Source organism: Prosopis cineraria, unplaced genomic scaffold (assembly GCF_029017545.1).
Source record: "Prosopis cineraria cultivar Desert tree isolate PC_DT_omini unplaced genomic scaffold, ASM2901754v1 PC8, whole genome shotgun sequence".
NCBI classification, from domain to species: domain Eukaryota; kingdom Viridiplantae; phylum Streptophyta; class Magnoliopsida; order Fabales; family Fabaceae; genus Prosopis; species Prosopis cineraria.
The window spans coordinates 17,528,403-17,550,316 of NW_026555339.1; the positions used below are offsets into that span (position 1 = coordinate 17,528,403).

At 28.7% G+C, this 21,914-nt stretch overlaps 1 protein-coding gene across 1 annotated transcript; it reads right to left on the reverse strand.

Annotated features, from left to right (window-relative positions):
* Window positions 1–1,309: 1,309 nt before the first annotated feature.
* On the reverse strand, window positions 1,310–16,476 carry LOC129317408 (TMV resistance protein N-like). Its single transcript, XM_054961737.1, has 9 exons — window positions 15,965–16,476; window positions 13,463–14,561; window positions 13,060–13,362; window positions 11,069–12,305; window positions 10,228–10,745; window positions 9,145–9,212; window positions 2,383–2,586; window positions 1,810–1,936; window positions 1,310–1,336 (listed from the first exon to the last, which is right to left on the reverse strand). Exons 1-9 carry the CDS (start codon window positions 16,474–16,476, stop codon window positions 1,310–1,312), a joined length of 4,095 nt encoding a protein of 1,364 aa, XP_054817712.1.
* Window positions 16,477–21,914: the final 5,438 nt, after the last annotated feature.

The following is a 21,914-nucleotide window of genomic DNA, read 5'->3' on the forward strand; positions in this document are numbered from 1 at the left end:
GCCACTCTTAAACTTAAAACCACTCAACAAAAAACAGAAAAATAATCTAAAAAAAAATATTATTAAGCAGATAATATCTAAAATAACTTGAAAATAATAATTGTTCCAAATATCTCTCTAACTCCCCCACACATCACCCATTATCCCATGCTACTACTCTATCAAGGAATTGGGGCGTTATTTGAAGGCTTTCATCACGAAGGGAAGCTTCAATCTCTTATTGGTAGAATCTAGAATAAGTTGAGCAACTGGAAGAAACAGTGTTTATCACTAGCAGTTACTGGTCAAATAGATGTATATCAAACGTAGAAAGCAACATATTCCTGCGGGTGTGTGTCAGCGGTTAGAAAGGATTCGGAGAAACTTTATATGGAAAGCGATGAAGGATAAAAGGAAGGTGAATGCCTTGTGCTGGAACATTTTATGCTCTCCCAAAAGTGTTTGCCGTGTTGGGGGTTCAGTTTGAAGGATTTAGGGGCTATGAATGATGCTTTTGTTGGGGGAGATAGGTTGGCAGGTTATTTCCAAGCGTCAAAGTTTATTGTGCACAAGTTTTGCGTGGGAATTATGAGAGAGGTGCTGATTTAACAAGGGAATGTGTTGTGAAGAATTCTGACTCAGAAAGGCAATTTGAATTTTAATATGTTAATACTATTAATAATAAGAATTTATTATATAATAAATTCATGTAATGTGAATAATTCGAATTGGCCTTGGTAATTCGAATCTAATCCAATCATATTATTTTCATTCTCTTCGTGATTTTTAAAATACAAGCATAATTTAATACTAAAGTAAACACAAGACAAGGGCAAAACTTGTTGGATATTATAAAATATTCATGGGTATTTCAAAAGGAATTGTTATAATTTATTAATATTGATTTCTATAACCCCTACTTAAATCTTATTTTTACCAACTTGGAGTTATAGTTTTGAAAGATTTTAATCACCTTTTATTTGATTTAATGGCATTAGAAGGGTTTAATATTTATTTAAATAACTTTTTTAACGTTCAAAACCGTCCAAGTTATGAGGCTTAATTTGTTTTAATTATTTTAAAATTGATGTTTAATGGTTTATTAAGGGGACCTTCTGGTTGTCACTATATATAGCCCAGGAGTGCAGTGTACCCGATGCCAAGCTCTAGAGTTCTCAAGCTCCTCCTATGTATTGTGTTGCTTGAGTATATTCTTTTTGTCTTTGTTGTTCTGTGTCCCTGCTTAATTTGCAGGATGAGTCTGTTTAATTCTAGAGAGCTGCCGTGCGAACAATCTAGTGTGACGGAATAGTTCTTAAGGTCAGTGTCCTTAGCACGACTCAGACTTTAAATCTACCTGCCAGTTTCAACAATCACCAACAAAACTTAGGTACTTAGTCTTATATATTTAATATATTTTTATCCAATCAAATCAAAACAAGTGAATTTTAATATGTTAATAATATCAATAATAAGAAGTTGTTATAGAATAAATAATCTACAAATAATTTAACTGAAAACAAACACTTTAAGTATATAAAGTTAAGTATATAAGTTTTTCCTTTAAACTTCATTTGGCAACCAGGATTAAATTTGACTACGTACTTGATTAGATAAAGACATCAATAGATGTGTCTTTGTCGACTTGTATTAATTGTTATGGTTCATGCCCATCCTTGATGAATTAGACCATGTAAGCAAAAGCCTAGATATAATAATAATTAATTAAAGTTAGATAAAATAGAGGATAGGTTTGTTGAAGAATGTCTGACGTTGATTCTGTACTTTTTTTTTTTTTCTTTACAAAATAAGGAGTGGCTGAGGTATAACTTGACATCCAGGGATGAGAATTGGAAGATTGTTTTTGGATTGGCTTCTTGGCATTTTCGGACCTGGTGAAGCAAATAAACCGAATTTCTTGTTTGGGGATGCGGTAGGAATAGCTCTCCTGCGTTTACTATATCAACCATTTCAAACAGAATTAATTTAATTCCAAAATTATGACCCATATGTATATCGACCAAGCCTTCTTAAGTCAAATTTTCAACTCAAATTTGAACCTTCTTCTTACAACGTACGGGAAGCAACAAAATTCTATCAAAGAACTCTATAATTTTAGCCATCAACTCACACTCCCTCTCATACGGCTCAACAAAGGAAGAATGCTAAAAAATCCTCACCTTAATCACCAATAACAATGAAAGAGGGAGAGATCAAGAGACTGCCAATCAAACAGAGAGAGAAGATGAGATCTCTAGCTGAGCAAGGAAATGAGGAAGACAAAGCATTGCTCGAAAGAAAGGAAAAAGACTAAAATCAGCGTCAATTTCAGCTCATGACCAGCACCACCAATTCCGCAACCTGATTTCTTCCACCCGTTAGCAACGCGTGGACATAGTTTACAGGAACAGAGTAGCAGCCAAAATCGAGTAGAGAGAAGAAGCATCATAACCAAGAGCACAATAGAAATAAAACTCGACAGCAGCACAAGCAAAATGATCCCATAATCTATACCTCAACCCAGTGAAATGCTGAGCTCGTAAAAGGGAGAAGGAAGAGATTTTGGTCGACTTCCAACAGCAAAAAACGAGCTCTAACTCTAGCCAACTGTGATAGATCAGCGGTCAAAGGTCACGCCAGTGATGGCTGAAAACGAAAAGGAAGGAATCGAAGACACAAAGGAAGAGTGAAGGAATGAAGCATGAGGCAGAGCACTTCTGTCTCTCTCTCGACAGATCTCGAACAATCAAAGAAAGGGATGATAAGCTTTATTAGATTGAAGAGGGGTAGTTTGGTAATTTCAAAAAATAAAAACAAAATAAAATCCCCATTTTGGTCTTAGTCAGATTCGAATTTGGGACCTGATGGTTGTGTTGCATGCATTCTTCCACTACACCAATACTCCTTCTTGTCATAATGGTCCCAAAATTAATATAAGTATAATTAATACACATTATAATTATTTAATTTAATTTTTTCATTTTTTGATTTATTTTTTAATTTCTTTTTTTACACAAAACTTTATGGGTTATTACAATCCAATTGTTAGTATACCTAATAATATTGCAGAAGGAAGAAAAAAGGAGAAGAGAAAGAGGTTTGCAGGAATTCTCGAAGAGCAAATTAAATAACTTGTGTATAGAAACCAGAGTTTTTAGTTCATTAGCTAATAATTGTCAATGAACATGTATATCACGAGATGACAATATAAATATAGTTTTTATATTTAAATTTAAATTTTCAAAATCTTAGATCGAAATATATCACCTTTAGAAGATTCAATATGCATCGTGCAAAAGTACATGCAAACTCAATACAAAATTGCTCAGTTTTTTTTTTTTAAAAAATAAAGAGCTCAAAAAATGAAGAAACGGAAATGCAAGTGACCAAAAAAGTGGCTGGAAATGGCCCGATAATAGGCCCATATGTCTAAGAGCTTGTGTGAGTCTCTTAACGTTTCTAATCAATTTAATTGACTATCATAAACTATGGCAAATAAGAAACAACTAATACTATTAGCAAAGGATCACGCATTTTATTGTAACAAGAGTGTTGAAGCAGCAATTTTGACGAGATCTATTAGCGAGCTCTCCCATAAATATGGAAGCATTTCTAAAGCGCTTTTTAGAATAAGCATATGGGAGCGTTTATGTCCTAAGGACACTCCCAAAGATGTCATGTAATCAAGCATTTTATGCTAATTGTACAAGAGAATTTCCACTTAAAAATGCACCATATGTATAAAATTATTCAATGGGGATAATAAAACTTTTAGTTATTTAAGCTAGTCATAATTAATTATAGATCTAGTGTCTTAAATTAATCTAATGTGTAAAATGTATGTAGTTAAATGCGAATAAATTAATCCTTGAATTAGTTTAATTTTTATTAATCCAATCATTTAGGCTCTGTTTTGTTCCTTCATTTTTAAAATTTTTGTGTCTATTTTTTTTACATAAATAACTACACTTCTTTGTATTAATCTACCTAGCTATATATCATCAATATTTTGTTATCCATGTCAGCAAATGTCAATAGTGTTACATCTTCTTTAAATAATAAGGATCAAAATGATAAATAAACTAAACTTTGTAAATTTCCATGACAAATTTTCCTGTCTATTTGAGTTTCAAAGAAAAACTTTTCAACAGCCACACAAAGTCCCATGACAGAAACCAACAAATAATCTATTTCACTGGAGAAAACAATATATAATATAAATTGCATGATTTTCTCTTACCGCAAGATTCATTCACTCTTTAGGCAAAAATTAAATGGAAGTATAATCATTCTATATATTTTTTTCTCGTCGACGTTCCATGTTTAATTCAAAGCAAAATTCATAAAATAAATCTAAAACAAAGCAAGGAAGAAAGCAGAAACATGAAGAATGATGAGGTAATATTGAAAGATATGTTTGATTTCAAAGTAATATGATGAAGTCACCAGCTGCTTCAAATTAAAGAAAAGTGGAGAAAGAATGAGAAGGAAAATGCTTTCAAGCATCAAACCGTGTAATGCTTTTCATTGCTTTATTGGCTTTTTCACCTTTTTTTTTTTCACATCTTACACATTCAAACGGATTCATATTGGGTGCTTGTTAAGGTGATGAAACCTGAACCATTCAAATTTAAATTTAATATATTATTTTATATTTATATTTTATATTTATTAAAATAAAAATTATAAAAAATTATCAACAATTAGATCTGTATTTAATTTGAAGGGTTTAATTTAATATTAAAAATTTTATAATTTTTATATATTGACTGCCCAAATGTACTTTGCATGGTTCAATTTAATATTAAAATTTTTATAATTTTATATTTTAATTACTTAGATGTATTCTGTTTAGTCTAGATTTAATAAAAATATAAAATATTTTTTAAAAAAATTACAAGTTAAAAATTTTAAATATGGACAGTGTAGAATACATTTGGATAATTAACATATAAAATTTTAATATTAATTTATTAAATTAAACCCTCTAAATTAAACCTAGTTTTGATTAATAATAAAAAAGATTTTATTACTACTTTTTAATAATTTTTATAAATTTTAATTTTAATAAAATATAAAATAATTTATTAAATCAACTGGATGATCCAAATGAGCATCCAAGATGGATCCCATTCAGACCCTTTCCCTTCTATTTTTATTTTTGTTGTACTATTTAAAACATATTCTTCTATATTTAAATTCATGTGTCATATGCTTCTGTATACTTTGATATATGACGTAAAAAATAAATAAGTTTCTAACAATTTAAATTGTTTCACCTTTTTATATGTATATTATCCTCAAATGCAATAAGTAAATTAGTAAAACATAATTTTCAATCATAAATAACCTAAAATAAATAAATTTCCGTGCCAATCTAGCGTCATGGTGTTCAGAGAAATAAATCCATGGACTAAAAGGTTAGGTGACATACCTTTTAAAAGCCTCAATAACGATTTTTGAACCCAAAAAAAATAAAAATTTTAGATTTAAACAGTTTAAATCTAATTTGGATTATTTACATATCCCATTCAAGAGTCACTAATTTCCATCACCGTTTTAATGTGAATAAATAAGAAAACATAACTTTAAATTCCTGTATTTTATTCAAATTTTATTATAAGTTGTATTTTTTTCAGTGTTCTAGATTTTTACATTTTTTTTTTGTTGTTCTAAATCCTTTCATGAGCAGTACTATAGGAACTTAGAACAGCAAAAAATAAAAATATAGAAACTTAAAATAACAAAAAAAGGTGTAAGAACCTATACTAAAATTTAAGCAAAGTGCAGGGATTCAAAACACGTCTTAGCCACCTCTTCATGCATCTAATTAAAAATACAGTGATTTTTCTATGTGATAAAATCACAACCAAAAATTCAAAGCACGTAGAACTCAACAATTGCTGAAACTTTTATTTGTAACTCCTAGCGCCATTATTTAATTATTGTGTTTCATTAAAAGTAATGTTCGAATAACGTGGCAATAATAAACAGAGCACTCCTAGAACATAAAAGTAAGCATGCTAATATATATTAGTTTTCTTTCTTTTTTTCGGTACACAAAAACAAAAAATCATAGACAATAATAACTACAAAAATTTGTGAAAATTTGTTAATTTAAAATCGCAATAAAATATTTAGTATAATTCAAAAGGATCCCGTTGATTCCTATATCTGGACTCTAAATTATTTCATTCTCTCTCAGACTATAAAAAAATATATATATATATATATATATTATATAAGTTTTTGCCAGAGAAATTTAAACAAAACAATTTGCATAGTAAAAATAATTTAAACATTTTTAAATGAGAAGACATAGAAGACTTGGATAGAAATCATCAATGAGCCTACGATTCTTTTTTAACGTGTTTCAATTATCTTTCTCTGTTGTTTATTTCATCTTTGTTTCTTTTTAATTGGCTATGTTCATTTTTTTAGTTTTTTTTTAAATATTTAATGGAATGCTTTCTTTTTTTAAAAAAAAATGACAAATAGTTCAAACACAGTTAAAAAATAGGAAAAACAAAATATAAAAGCAAGAAATTAGAGAAAGAAGGAAAAAGACAAAAGACAAATGTCCGCTTGAATGTGGATTGATTTTAACAACAAGCATTTCACTTAAAGAAAGTCTATAATAAACCTAATTCATAAAAGTCTCATAGTTGGTGTGGAGTCTAATATTTGTTTAACATTTTTAATACGGTGATATATTAATAAAAACATTTTACTAAAAAAATCACCAAAACACTCTTACAATGGTTTATTCTATGGCAAGTAATTGTAAAAGCACAAGATGAGAATTTATATATATATATATATATAAGTTTAGATTTAAATTTTCAAAATTTTAAAAGGTAATACTTACCTATAAAGCCGTTTGGTACAAAGGAATGATGGGTGATGGAATAAAAATAAATAAAGGAATGACTATTTTAATTGTTTGGTATATAAGTGAACTCATTTTAATGGAATGGCCCATTACCTTGTTTGAGGTAATTTTCATTCCATTAAAGAGACCATGAGAATGGGTCCATTCCCAAGGAATGGATTTTTTCAATCCAAAATATCCTCAATTTAAATTTGTATTGACATCAATGTCTTATTCCTTTCTTCTTTACATAGCCTTCTTCCTTCTTCTCCACCTTCTCATTGCTTCTCTTCTCCTTCACCCTTTGACTAGCTACTCTGCCAACTTTTTTCCCCATTGTTGTTGGACCTCCTTTGTTACCCTTCACTGCCCAATCTCTTCTTCCTCATTTTTGTCCTACACAACAATGTGGACCAAGGGTGCTCTTCAATATGATTATTTATTAATAAAAATGTTTTACTAGAAAAAAAAAATCACCAAAACACTCTTATAATGGTTAATTATGCAACAATTGATTGCAAAATTACAAGATGATATATATATATATATATATATATTTAAATTTAAATTTTCAAAATTTTATATGTTAATTCCACAACAAGTGATGGCAAACTGAACACAAAAATTGTTAGCCCAATGTTTTTTGGAGCTCAAAAAATGAAGAAACCCAAACGCAAGTGACAATGCAAAAAACAAAAAGGTAACTGAAAATAGGCCCAATAATAGGTCCGTGTGTCTAGGAGCTTGTGTGGCCCAATAATAAGACCAAAGCTATAAACAAACTAAACTTAACAAACTAAATCGATAAATAAGAGAAACTTAAGGAACCAAGTTGACAGTCCTTATTTTAAAGGAGAATTGACAATCTCTCAGTAATTCTTTTATTTTAGAGAGGGATTGACAGTTCTTCGCTAATTTTCTTGCTAATTTTAAATCAAGTTATGAAATTAACATCCCTTATGAATTTTCTCGCTAATTTGGTATTTTAGAGAGGAATAGACAATCTCTCGCTAAATTTCCTCGCTAATTTATATTTTTTTAATAGTGACAGTACTATCACAATCCGTGAAAGTTCACAAAACTATCATTCAATAGCATTTCACAATTTAACCTGTGAACCAAGTAACCTTTTGCATGATAATGAATAAAATATTTTAACTTTACACCAATTTTCTTGTGGGACTCCTATATATGACATTCTTTTAATTAACACACATAGGCATAGATATACAAAAATATTTCTTTCCAATTATCTTGTGTGTGTGTGTGTGTATCATTACAATTTTATCAAATGAGCAACCCCTGAATATATGAGAACGTCCTTTGTGTGATTTTGAACATTAGTTGCCCAAGATTTTTTTAGCATCATTTGGAACTTGGTTCCCCTATCTCTTGGACTTACTTTAATTTGTGAGTCATATTCCTGTAGATAAAGCCAATAATTTGAACCAAACCTAATGAATAAATTGAAATAAGCTCAAAAATTTTTAGAATCAAGCTTAGAAAAATCACATATAATTACATTCAGGCCAATTTGGTTCAAGTTTAGTTCAAACACCCAAATCTTTTTCTGAAAATAATATATGTATTATATATTAAATGTTTATAAATTCCTTAAGGCTTGAAACATTTTGTACTAAAAGATCATATATATATATATATATATATAGTTAAGCACATTGTTATAGATTTTTTTAAAAAAATTAAAAAGATTCATGTTATTATAAGTATATCATTTTTTAAGAGTTTTTTTCTTCAAAATCGATTCCAGCAATACAATTTAAAAAAAAATAAAAAAAATTATTCAAGAAGTGTTTGTCAAAGTAGAGGTTCCCATGCATTAAAAAACAAGGGAAAACAAAACAAAAAGGTGTATAGGAATTTATGCGTCTTAAAAGCTTTCAAATGTGTTACGGAAACCTTTATATATATATATATATATATTCTTTTCATGTAAGGGAAACTTTATATTTTAAAACGGTCCCTGTTCTGGTCATATGTACAGGAACTTTTTTTTAGGAAAAAATGCTCCTATATGTGCAATCTTGTAAGTCATACAACCCATTTCTGTAATAATGTCGAGTTTGCAAGCATAATTTTAAAAACATCAAATCACACCACATACTTTAAGAAGTCCCACACTAAATCACATTGAAGGTGATGAGAAGTTAATCCTCAAAACCAAGTTCAGTATAGAAAGATGTAGTTAAACCAAATGATCAATAGGCAACATCTCCTGATGTTTAGTTAAAATTCACGCTCAACTTTAAAAATAAAGGTTTAAAAAACACTACAAGAGCAAGCTGGCAGGAACCAACTTCAAGAACCATTCAATCACAAAGAATCCTCGCAAAGAAAAAACCTACAAGAAAAAGAACTTCAAAGTGAACAATTAAAATAAATCAAACAAATGAGTTTAAAAGTTTATATTTGTCAATGTTGTTAAAATCAGACGAGTTCGATCGGTTCAACCAGTTGAACTGGAAATCAATCCTAAGTCCAGTCTAGTCACAGCAGAGAATTGGCTAATATGAAAACCAATCAAGAATTAGCATAATCGGTCTTGAATCGATCAAAATTAGTGAAAAATCTAGTTGAATTGATCCTAATATTTTTCTAAAAAAATTAGTTCATATTTATAAACTAAAATTTATGCATATTTATACATAATAAACATTGATAAATGAAGAAGAACAAATATGCAAGAAATATGTATAGAATATGTAGATATGCACATATTTTAAAGTTATAAACTATAAATTATGTATATTGGATTTAAATGATGGAATAACAATGTATATTTCCTTTTTTATCTTTTATGATCTTGTTTGAAATTTAAAAATTCACTTTTATTATAATATATAATTATTTATTTTTATTATAAACATATATTGTTTAAAATTTAAAATATATCAATTTACTCATGACTAGTTGAATTATGGTTTAAATCACGATTTAACCATTGAACCATGAATGAGTACCTCTGCTGATTTAATAGTAGGTCTAATTTCTTAACATTGATATTTGTACATTCACCGTCTACATATTTTTTAAAATAGGTCCATGCTGATTAAGTTTTATAAGTATTGAGTTTTATATGTATAGCTAAATATTTTCAAATATGTAGCAATATATTGATAAAATATAATAATAAAGATTGAATTAAAAATTATTTAGATTTATATTATAAAGATGAAATCAAAATTCTGTGACATTGTAGAGATTAATAATACAATAATTTTTTAACCAACGACTGCCATTGGCCGTAACGTAGGCGAATAATGTTAATGTTGCTGATATTATATATGTAACAAAAATAGCATTAGATATCCATAAAAAAAAAAAGAGGGAAAAAAAGATAATGCTGACGTGCGTACCTGGAACCATTTATTCCAATTTTTGGCGTTTAGCAAGAGGTGTTTGGGTGTCCACATCATCATCATTAAAAGTGTGGCAGTCGTCTGAATCATTGCTGCTACTGCATCCTCCACCCATTGTTCTTCGTAATGCTTCAACATCTTCTTTACACACCACACGCCACCCACACTTCTTATTTCTGCCCGTTCTCCAACATGAAAAGAAATTTGATGTTTTCCCTTATCAAAGCATGGAATAAATAATAAAATGAGTTGGCTATTACGCCAAAGCCCAAACCAAGTGAACCCGCTCGGCCAGTAAGGAAATATAAGACTCCAAAACAACACTGGTCCTTCATTTTCAATAGTAGTAGATGAAAAACCACGTCCTTCTACAACTAAGCATACAGCTATTCCACAACATTTACTTGAAAGGCATTGATCATCTATATCCGCTATAATTGACACATTTGGTTTGAACCACCAAGCCTTTTCATAGAAGTAATTTTGATTGTAAAACCATGATGGCATTTCACTTCCTGGAATATTTAAAAAGAACCACCAATTTGACATGAAGCCATCCTGGAACAAATATTATTAACATGTTAAAGAAGTGTGATGATTATAATATTCAAGAAACAACCATATAATTAAACTTTCAAGAACATCCAAAATGTAACGCCCTTTTACATTCGTGCTATTTTGAAGCTATATTTTTATATATATTTTAGATAAGTATAATGATTATAATGTGTGAGAAACATCCTAATGAGAAAATCAAACCAACCTTATCTTCAAATTGTTTAAAGAATTCCCATAGTTGTTGTGGACCAAGTTTTAAGTGTCATTGAGGGACAATCACCTGTATCTGTACAAGATATATTTGGTGGAAGTCGTGGCAATGACTGAAGCCTTGGACAATGATTGATGATAACCCAGTTGAGCTTTAAAAGGTTAGAGATAAAGCCACTAGGTAGGCTAACAAAATTGTTTCCACTCAGATCAAGCAGCTCCAACGATGACAATGCATTAAAATCATTAGGAAGGGACTCATCACAGAGATTGCAATAACTAAAATCTAAGTTTGTTAATGATGATAAACTTGGTAAAGAAGCGGGCAGCAATAACCCAGTGGATATTGAAGGCCTTGTAATCCTAGAGAACCAGCTGAAATTACAAAAGAAATTTTGCAAGGATGATTGTTCTTGTCCAGTGCATCCACTAAAAGATAATGATTTCAAATTTTTTACCTGACAAATTGATGAAGGCACTTCCTTTATAGCAGTTCCACTAGCATCAAGCTCTTCTAAAGCCACATTTTCATTCCAAACCTCTGGAAGACTTGAAAGTTTTGAGCAACCAGAAAAATTGAGAATTCTAATGGACTTCATATATTGAATCACATTGGGAAGGCATACCAAACTTTTGCAATTCCTAAGATTTAAAACAGCAAGAGTAGTTAAATTGACAAGTGATTGAGGTAGTTTTGTGATACCAGTCTCCTCCACATCAAGTTGGGATAGACACTCCATGCTTTCCCCAAATTCAAGAAGTCGTTTGATTTTTGAACAGCTTGAGAGTATAAGAGTCTCCAGGCATTTCATCTCTAACTTACTTGGTAGAATTTTAATACTCTTGCATCCCTTTAAATTGATTGTGGCAAGATTCTTATGGTGTCCAAGTGATGGATGTACTTCAACAAGGTTTACACAATTCCTAAGATTTAAAACAGCATGAGTAGTCAAATTGACAAGTGATTGAGGTAGTTTTGTGATGCTAGTCTCTTCCACATCAAGTTGGTATAGACATTTCATGCTTTCCCCAAATTCTGGAAGTCGTTTGATTTTTGAACAGCCTAAGAGTATAAGAGTCTGTAGCCATTTCATCTCAAACTTACTTGGTAGAATTTTAATAATCCTACAACCCTTCAAATTGGCCCTGGCAAGATTCTTATGGCGTCCAAGAGATGAATGTACTTCAACAAGGTTTACACAACCTTCAAGAATGAGTATTTCAAGATCAGGGATTTCATCAAAATTTGGTGCTTTGATTAGATCTCTTGAATCTCTTAAATCAAGGTACTTAAGCCTTCCTAAAACCTAAATGCCAACATGAAAAAAAGAGAGTTAAAAATGAAAAAAAAAATCTTAAACAAGTATCAATTGCTTTAAATTACATATAACTATCTTTAAAAGAAAGGCCATAAATGTTTTAATGAATGCCTTAAATCAAGGCATTTAAGCCTTCCTAAAACCTGAATGCCAACATGAAAAGTAAAAGTTAAAAATAAAAAATATTATAAAAACAAAAATTGTTTAAAATCAAATATAACTATTTTTAATAGAAAGGCAATTAACTATGGTTGTTTTGACTAACTAAATTTCATTTTAAATGATAATTTTTATATAAAAAAAATCATATTTGTGCTGCCCATCAAATTTAATTCAATAGGACTAAACAAATTGGCCTATGTTTCAGGTAGTTTAACTATAATAGTGTTCTATAAATCAACCAGATAGAAGAAAATCTCTAAGCGATTCACTTCAAATTTTCTTGGAAGGTTTTTAAATGTTTTTGCACATGACAAGATTCTCGTGTTGGCCAAAAGATTGCTGAATTTCAACTAGGTTAGAACTCCCTTTAAGAATCAATCTCTCGAGACCAAGAATTCCATCAAAATCTGGGTATGTTTCGATGAGGTGTGTTAAATGAGATAAGTTTATATACTTGAGCTTATGTGGCGACTGAAAAGAAAGAAGGAAGAAATCCATATGCCCTCAAAAACCAAAAGCTTGTTAATAATAAATATATTAAATTATGGACAAACAATTTAAAGTGAAAGACCATAATTACCTGCGTTTCTCTCCAAAGTTCTTTTAACTTGCTATGCTGCATTTTCAGATGAACAAGTTCATCAAGTTGAGTTCGTCTTGGCAAAGAATCTAAAGGATATCCCTCCCATTCAATAATTCTCAACTCATTGGAAAGGGACTTGAGTCCGCGAGGAAGTTTCAATTGACAGTCAGAAACATGTGATGAGCCACTTGAAATGATAAGTAACTTGAGATTACTCATCTTTGATAAGGCTTCGGGATCCCAAAAAGCTTCAAATGATTTTTCTAGTGTTAGAACTATACCCCGAATTGCTCCTGTCCCCTATAAAATGATAAGTCATGTTAATCATGTATAAAATTCATGAAATAAACTATTAAATAAATTGTGCACGTAACAATCACAAAAACTTAAGGGATGTTACCTTATTTCTTTTTAGGATATAATCGGCAGCCTTCAAAGAAAATATCCTAGAACGCTTGCCAACATCATCAAGTGACTCTTCAGAAACACTATAATTACCCATATCTTGAAACGTATCATGCACCCACAAATGCCCTTCAGAATTAATTACCAATGATTTGTCAATAAGAACATCTATTCCAATTTTTGGGTGAAGATCCTCATCCAAAGTTTCTAAAATTTGAATGACACGGCCTATGGCCATCCCATTAAAAAAGCAAACAATATCCAAGAATATAGTCTTCTCCTTTTCATCTAATCCATCAAAACTAACCTTAAGTATCTTCAAAATGTGATCATGAGGAACCTTCTTCAACTTAGCTAGTGCATCCTTCCATTTCTCTATAGTTCTTCCACAAAGAAAAGAACCCAACACTTTAAGAGCCAAAGGAAGGCCTCCAGCATATTCCATCACACTTTTAGAAACCTCCAAGTAATCTTCAGTTGGTTGATTTTTTCCTTTAAAAGCATGTTGATAGAAAAGATCAAAGGACTCGTCATCACTCAAGAATTTGATGTTGTGTTGAGTAGATACACTATACGATGATAACAAATGCCTATCTCTTGTTGTTATTATTATTCTACTCCCATTGCCAAACCATCCTTGCTCTCTAGCCAAATATTCAAGTTGGCCTATATCACTCACATCATCAAGGACTAATAGAATTTTTCTATCCTTTAACATTTTTTTTATCAAATTCATTCCTTGATGACAATCATCCACTTCCAAACTGCTTTTATTCAAAGAAGAAATAAGTTTTCTTTGCAACAAAATCAAATCACCTTTTTCGTTTGTCTCTCTGACATTATGAAGAAAGCAACAAACCTCAAAATCTTTACACTTCCGATCATAAAAAGCTCGAGCAAGAGCAGTTTTGCCTAAGCCTCCTGTTCCCCATATTCCTATAGATCGAACTCCTTTTGACTCACTTTCTATGATTGATTCCAACTCTTTTAATTTTGATTCAATTCCAACTAATCCACCAAGGTCAAATGGCGATTCATCATGTAACTTAGGCATAATTTCTTTAGCAAATCCTTCAATGAATTCTGTTTCAGATCTGCATAGAAAAAGAAAAGAGTTATAGTATGATCTATTTTTTACCTGAAAATAACATGTTCATTTAAGTCAATTGAATCATAAAATTTTAAGTTTACCATGAAACTGAAGTTAACTTAGTAGGAATAAGTGATAGTGTAGGAATAAGTGATAGTTTCATTCATAGAAGAGCTGAATGTAGCTTCTAGTATTTATTTGCATCGGCCGACATTGACTTTAATTAATAAGAATATTCACATCAATTTAACTTCCTTGATGTACATATATATATATATATATATATATAAACAAAACCCCTAGATCTAAGTATAGGCATCATGCCCCTTTTGAAATCTAGTATTTAATTTACAATTATTGAGAATATTTCCATGTGCCTATATCTACTTTATCGTAATTATTAAATTAATATATTGGAAAGGGAAACAGTTGGGTTTTAATTTTTTATAATAAGAATAAATCTAATTTAACTAAACTGTAGTTTACTTACAATTATTTTCCTCATTTTAGCCTGGTTCTAAGACTCATCATTTAAAATAGGATAAAATAAATCCTTGACCTTTAAATTATAAGTTAGAAGTGTCTATCACGTTAAACTTGTTTTTGATACAATTTCACTGCTAACTTTTAAAATCATGGCAATTTCTTTTAACGTTATACTATATTTTAGGGTTTCGGTGCTCATCATAAAAAAGGATCTAGGCCATCTATTTAATTTGGATGGTCCAAATTTTTTTAATTTTAATTTTAATTTTAATTTTAATTTTATAAAAATATTCATATTTTTTTCATTTTAATTTTAATTTTATAAAATAAAATTAATAATTTTTTGATAAATATATTTATCATCAATTTGGACAGTACTAATTTAATTTGAGACTCGAAGTAGTTCAATTTAATATTATAATTTTTATAAATTAATTATCTAGATGTACTCTATATAAGACAGATTTAATATTAACTTTTTTAATAAGTTTTTTATTTTAATAAATATAAAATAAAAATAAAAACTTTAAATCTAGGCCTTGCAGATAAAAATTTAATGGTGAATCTAGACTGTTCAGAGTACATCCAGATAGTTAATTTATGAAAATTATAACATTAAATTGAACCATCCAAATTTAATCAGTTCTATCTAGATTGATGATAAATATATTTATCAAAAAAACTTTATAAATTTTATTTTATAAAATTAAAATTGAAAAAATTTAGACCATTTAGATTTTCCAGATCCTTTTTTATGATGAGCACTCAACAAGCCGAAACCGGACTCTTTTAGTGAAAGCTTTAAGTAACATAACTCTCGAAAAACGAAAAAAAATATAAAAGGAAATAAATAAAGCTTGATGTGGTTATAGTTTATTTGAATAAAAGGCTATGATAGTTATTGAGAGACGTATAGATTACCTCCGTTCCGGTAAGTGCCAACCAGATAAGCTAGCAACTTCTTCTAAAGCATGCCTCCATTTTTGAACCTTCATTTTGTCTTGAGTAAAATTTTTTTCATGATCCATAAATGCTTCTTCGAAACTTCCCTCTTGTTTTCTAACACGAGATGGATTTACATGATAAAAGATTGGAAATACTTGAAGACTCAACTCTTCTTTAGAATGAAGAATCTTTTGGAGCTCATCCAAACACCATGGTGAAAAAGCATATCTTGAGGAGAGCACAACAATTGCAGAACGAGATTCTTCAATTGCTTGTAGTAAACTTGTCTTGATATATTCTCCCCTTTCAAGTCCTTCTTCATCCCTAAAAATTCTTAATCCTTTGCGTTTTAAATTATCATGTAAATGATCAGTAAAGCCTGTGCGAGTATCTTCACCATGAAAACTCAAAAACACATCATATTTCCGGCTCATAGTTGATCCGTAAGAGCTTGAAGAACACCGAACTCCATTAAAATCAAGTGCCATTGCAAGGATTCAGAGTCTGAACGAAAGTACAAAAGTGAAAAATACAAAATCAGAAAGAATATACACACGCAAACGAACGAAATAGGAACTTCAACAAACGAAGTGTAGCAATGAGAAACGGATACTATTAACCTTTACAACTTTTGCTTATTATACTTTTCACCCTTTTATTTTTATATTTTAAACTTTAAAACTGATTTCAATATTATTTTTTTAAACCCAAATATATTCAAATTTTTAACTTAGCTTCATAAATATTAGCCCACAATTTCACTATACCTAAATATCAATATTCTTTATTAATTATTTAAAAAATAAAAAAAATTAATATGACTAAATAGACTGGCTCCTCATCCTAAATACTACTCATGGACTGGTTAAAAAAAAAAGCAATGATAAATAATGAATACTCAAAACTCAAGAATAAATTAAGTGAATGTTTTTCTTAGTTTGCTGCACTTACAAATTGACAATTAAAAGCTGGATATGGAATAAAGAAAAAGAAAGAAAAAAAAAGAAATAGTTATTTTTAAAAAAATAAAAATGTCTTCCTTTTATTCACTGCCCTGGCCCCGGCTCAAGATCCTGAATCCGCCATTGCTCTTGAGGCATAAATTAAACGGAAGCAGAATCTATGTAGATATTCAATCTCATTAACGCTGGATGTTTAATTCAAAGCGAAATCTCAGAGATCCAAACCATTCAGTTCACAGAAGAAATCTAGAACAGAGCAAGGAAGAAAGTAGAAATCTGAAGTATGAAGTAATACGAAAAGATTTGATCGATCTTGAACTGATAATAATTCTCTCAAGTCTCAACAAGCAGTCACGAGATCAACTGGAAGGCCAGGTGCCCAAGTCTTCTCTCAAGTCTTCGCGCGTTCTCATTCAAACCGTGTTACGGACAACAGTGTTCACTTTTGCAGAATGAAAGGGACAGGACCATTTGACGATGCTTTATCATTGCTTTATAGTGTCTCACTGTTTTTGACCTTTTTTTTTTAACCTCTATCGTTGTCGTTAATGCATTATTTTAATTTCTTTTTAATGGTAAATCCGCAGCACCACCCTTCTGCTATTTTTATTGTTCAACTTAAAACATATACTTCTATATTTATTTAAATTCATGTGTCATATATCTCCATTAAAGCCGATAATTTGGCAAGCCTGGAAAATACTAAAGTCAGATTTGGAAGTTTAGAAAAAATATTATTTGAAAATTATTCAAAATCTAAAATGCAATATATCAACATATTTTCAAAAATTTGAATGATTTTCTTAAACTGATCATTGATGAGCCAAAACTTCTTTAAATGACTTCTAAGATTAGGAAGAAGTAAATAAATTGAGGACCTCTAGGAGAAATTATAGAAGTGCAATCATAGTGTCTGACCTTCAAGTATACTATTTGAATGGTCATCTACAGAGTCAAAGCAACATGTTTCTTAAGTCTCCTTACTTTTCAATATATTTAATTTTCTCATGCACCTTATTAATAAATTGATTATTTTCTCATTATACATTTATTAGGATTTGTTTAATATGTAATTGGTTGAAAAGAAATTTACAAAAAATCACAACAAATTAACCACGGTACTTTGAGTCATTATGCGAGACTTTAAAAAGAAAATGATTTTTTATCCCAGTAAATTACAATTAAAAATTCAAAGAACGTACAACTCAACATTTATACAGCTTTTGTTTGTAATTTCTAGCACCATTATTTAATTATTGTGTTTTAGAAGAATCATGTCCAAAGACCTCTCAAAAGAATTATTCACAAATAAAAATTAATATAAAATTATTTGTTATTAAAATGGTAACAGAGGCTTGTTTTTTCCCTCAAATGATGACTTATTATTAGTCTTTGTTTGTAAATAATTCTCTTAAAAAGTCCTTGAATAATATGATTCCATCTTGTGCTTTTTGAGGGGGTAAAAAAACAAGAAGTAATGTCCTATAATGTGGAAATAAAAAGTGAAGTAGGGCACTTTTTTTTTCCTGCACTTTCACTTTGGTATTCTAGGTCTTTGACTCATGCTAATTCGATTGGCAGCTTGTGAACACCTCTTTAGGAGGCAAAGAGAATTTAATTGTTGTTGCATATCCATTAGTGCAGAACAGGATTTTAGCGACACATTTTTGTCACAATTTTTAAAATAATTATGGTAATAAATGATATAATAGCAAACTTGTAAATAAATAGAAAACATGGATTTTATGGCCACAGTCATAAGTAATAACTGTCACTGTAAATCATTAAAGTAAATTCTATAAATTTAATAAAAAATCTTAATTAATTACATGATTTAGTAAAAAAAATTAATTAATTATTTGATTTAATATTCATTAAATGTGTCTGAGACACTTAATTAATAAATTAATAAACTTAATTTAATTATATAAGTTTAATGAATTAAGTAATTTAATTAAACATAAGTTGTCTAAATTGAAAACATTAAATTAAAAAATAAATTAGTTAGAAAAATTAATTTATTAATAAATTAAATTAACTTAACTAATTAAAATATGAAATTCATTAAATGAAATTCAATTAAATAATTATATTAATTAGTAAAATTAAATTATAAATTAATTAAGAGAATTTAATATATTTAAATTATTAACTAATAGTTGAAACTAATTAATTATTAATCATGACAATTATTAATTAATAATTACTTTAATGTTCTTATAGAAAAGACTTTTTCCCACAGCTCTCACTTATCTCCATGTTTCATTTTTATTTTATTTTTTTAAATAATGACCTATGGTGATAGGTCTTATTAAACCTGCCATCACAGGTCTTCTTTTGGTTGAGTGAAACCCTAAGCTATTGTTATTACATTTCATCTTAATTAATTACTTAGTTAATATATATATTAAATGTGTCTAAGAAACTTAATTAATTAAGTTTAATATATATTAAATGTGTCTAAGACACTTAATTAATTAATTAACTTTATTTGATAATATATAATTTTATGTAATTAAGTAATTTAATTAAACTTAAGTTGTGAATTAGGCACATTAAATATCATTAAATTAAAAAAGTTAGGAAAATTATTAGGAATATTAAGTTATTAATCAATTAAATTAATTTAATTAACTAAAATATGAAATTAATTAAATTATATTTAATTAAAAATTAAATTAATTAGTAAAATTAAATTATGAATTGATTAAGAAAATTAAATATATTTAAATTATTAATTAATAATTAAAATTAATTATTAATTAATAATTAGTGTAATAATTAAAAAAAAAAACAAAGACATACGGCCGTAAGTCTCATTAAACCCGTTGCCATATGTCTTTAATTTCATTTATATTTTTTTTAAAGATGACTTTTGCAACAAGCGGCCATTAAACCTATTGCCTAGAGTGATTTTTGGCAACAGGTTTAATGGAGACCTGTCACCACAGGTCTTTTGCATTACATTTAAAAAGTTTAAAAAGTTAAGTTATTAATTAATTGAATTAATATAATTAATTAAAATTACTAATTAAAGTATGAAATTAATTAAATGATATTTAATTAAAAAATTGAATTAATTGATAAAATTAAATTACTAGCTAATAAGGATAATTTAATATATTTAAATTATTAATTAATAATTTAAAATAACTAATTATTAATTACAATAATTATTAATTAATAATTAATGTAATATTTTTTAAAAAAAAAAAGACATAGTGACAAGTCTTATCAAACCCATCACCATATGTCTCTAATTTCATTTTTATTTTTTTTTAAAATGTGGCTTTTGGCAATAGGTCTGAATTAAACTTGTCGTTAAAAATAATTTATGGTGACAGGTTTAATGCAGACCTGTCGTCATAAGTCTTCTTTTAGATGGTAAAACTTCCAGCTATTGTATGTCAATTTCATAGTTGCTTCCACCTCCCACAAATCATTCTATAACTCTCCCATAACTTTTTTCCTTAGGTTTTTAGCTCCGCCCCACAGCTCTCTTGGCTTCTTTCCTTCACTTGTGAGCCCTCTAGCTCTTTGCTGCCTCTCAGCTGGTACTTTTTTTAAAAAAAAAAACATTTTTTTCAGTATTTTATTGCATTTTTCCAGCATTTTAAAAACTTTTTTCCAAAATTTTCCAGGATTTCTTTTTCTACTTTTTTCAGCATTTTTCCAGCCGTTTTTTTTTAACTTTTTCCCTATCATTTCCCCAGCATTTTATTCCATTTTTCCAGCGGTTTTGGTGAGCCATAATAATCATGTATATCAAACTTGATGCTATCAATTTGAATAACTTGCAAACAAATGGCCAATGTACTTAACCATTAACAGCATAACTTAATCTGAACATGATTTGCGTTAATCAAAAACACAAACCAGAATGAGTTTTAGGGGGTCCACGCTCCACATAATATGCAAAATCCTTGGAATTATAGTTTTACACGCATCCTTTTTTCATTTGTCTAATTCTAATTTTCTTAAATTTAATTATAATTAAGTTGTTTGTTAATTTTTTGTTATGATAATTGCTTGTTAATTGTTTGATTGATTATATTTTATAAATAGATAATATCATGTATATTGGATTTAATTTTCTGAAATTAGTGATTTATTGGAAACCAGTAACCTTATTTGGAGGATTTAATGCTTAGGAAATGTTAATTTATAAGTCATTATACAACCAATTTTTTTAAATTTCAAAAGATAAATTAGTTGTTAATATTTGAATATAATTATGTAATTGATAACCATAGTTGATATTTGTTTATAATTCACTTTATTTTACAGTAGATTCTGTTCATTACAATGTGAAGTAAGTAAGGATATGAAGGCATTGTTTGAATCGTAAGTTTTTTAAATAACTTTTTTTTGTGATATTATTAGCATATATTTTACATTTTTTAATTATGTATATTTGATAAATAGATCTTTACTTTGTTATTGGAGGTTAGCAAACAAATCTGACAAGAAGAAAAATGAAATCAATTGGTGCGTATTCAAGAAAGTATTTCAAATTTATTTTCTAATTAAAATAAATATTATACTATTGGTTTTATATATTGTTTAATTTTATTTTCTTAATAGTGTGCTCAACAATCAAAAAGTGTATAGTGTAGTTTTAATGTGATGCTTTTCATGTGTGAAATCATCAATTAAGGTACTATCCATTATTTGAAAAGGCAATAATATGTTTTTAATGCTTCATATTTTGAAGCTCGCCTTATACTTAAATTGTTATTCATATACATATATTATTAAATTTGTAGCATTTCACAAGTTTAGAGCCATATTTTAAGTAAGAGATGAGACACATGTAACATTTGGTCTAGTTTCTTCCTAGAATTAATAAGATTAGAGTAAATACTTCTATAGATATTTATATTGGAAATGTATTTGTTTAGTTGATATATTTGTATTGGATATATTTGCTCTAGTTTTTGGAGCCGCTGTTATGTATTGATACA

Coding starts and splice junctions, on each gene's coding strand:
- LOC129317408 (XM_054961737.1), bottom strand. CDS start 16,476: ATGGCACTTGATTTTAATGGAGTTCGGTGTTCTTCAAGCTCTTACGGA. Junction 12,306..13,059: donor AACTTTGGAGAGAAACGCAG/GTAATTATGGTC, acceptor GTTGGCATTTAG/GTTTTAGGAAGGCTTAAGTA. Junction 1,937..2,382: donor TTGGCTGCTACTCTGTTCCT/GTAAACTATGTC, acceptor TGGTTGATATAG/TAAACGCAGGAGAGCTATTC.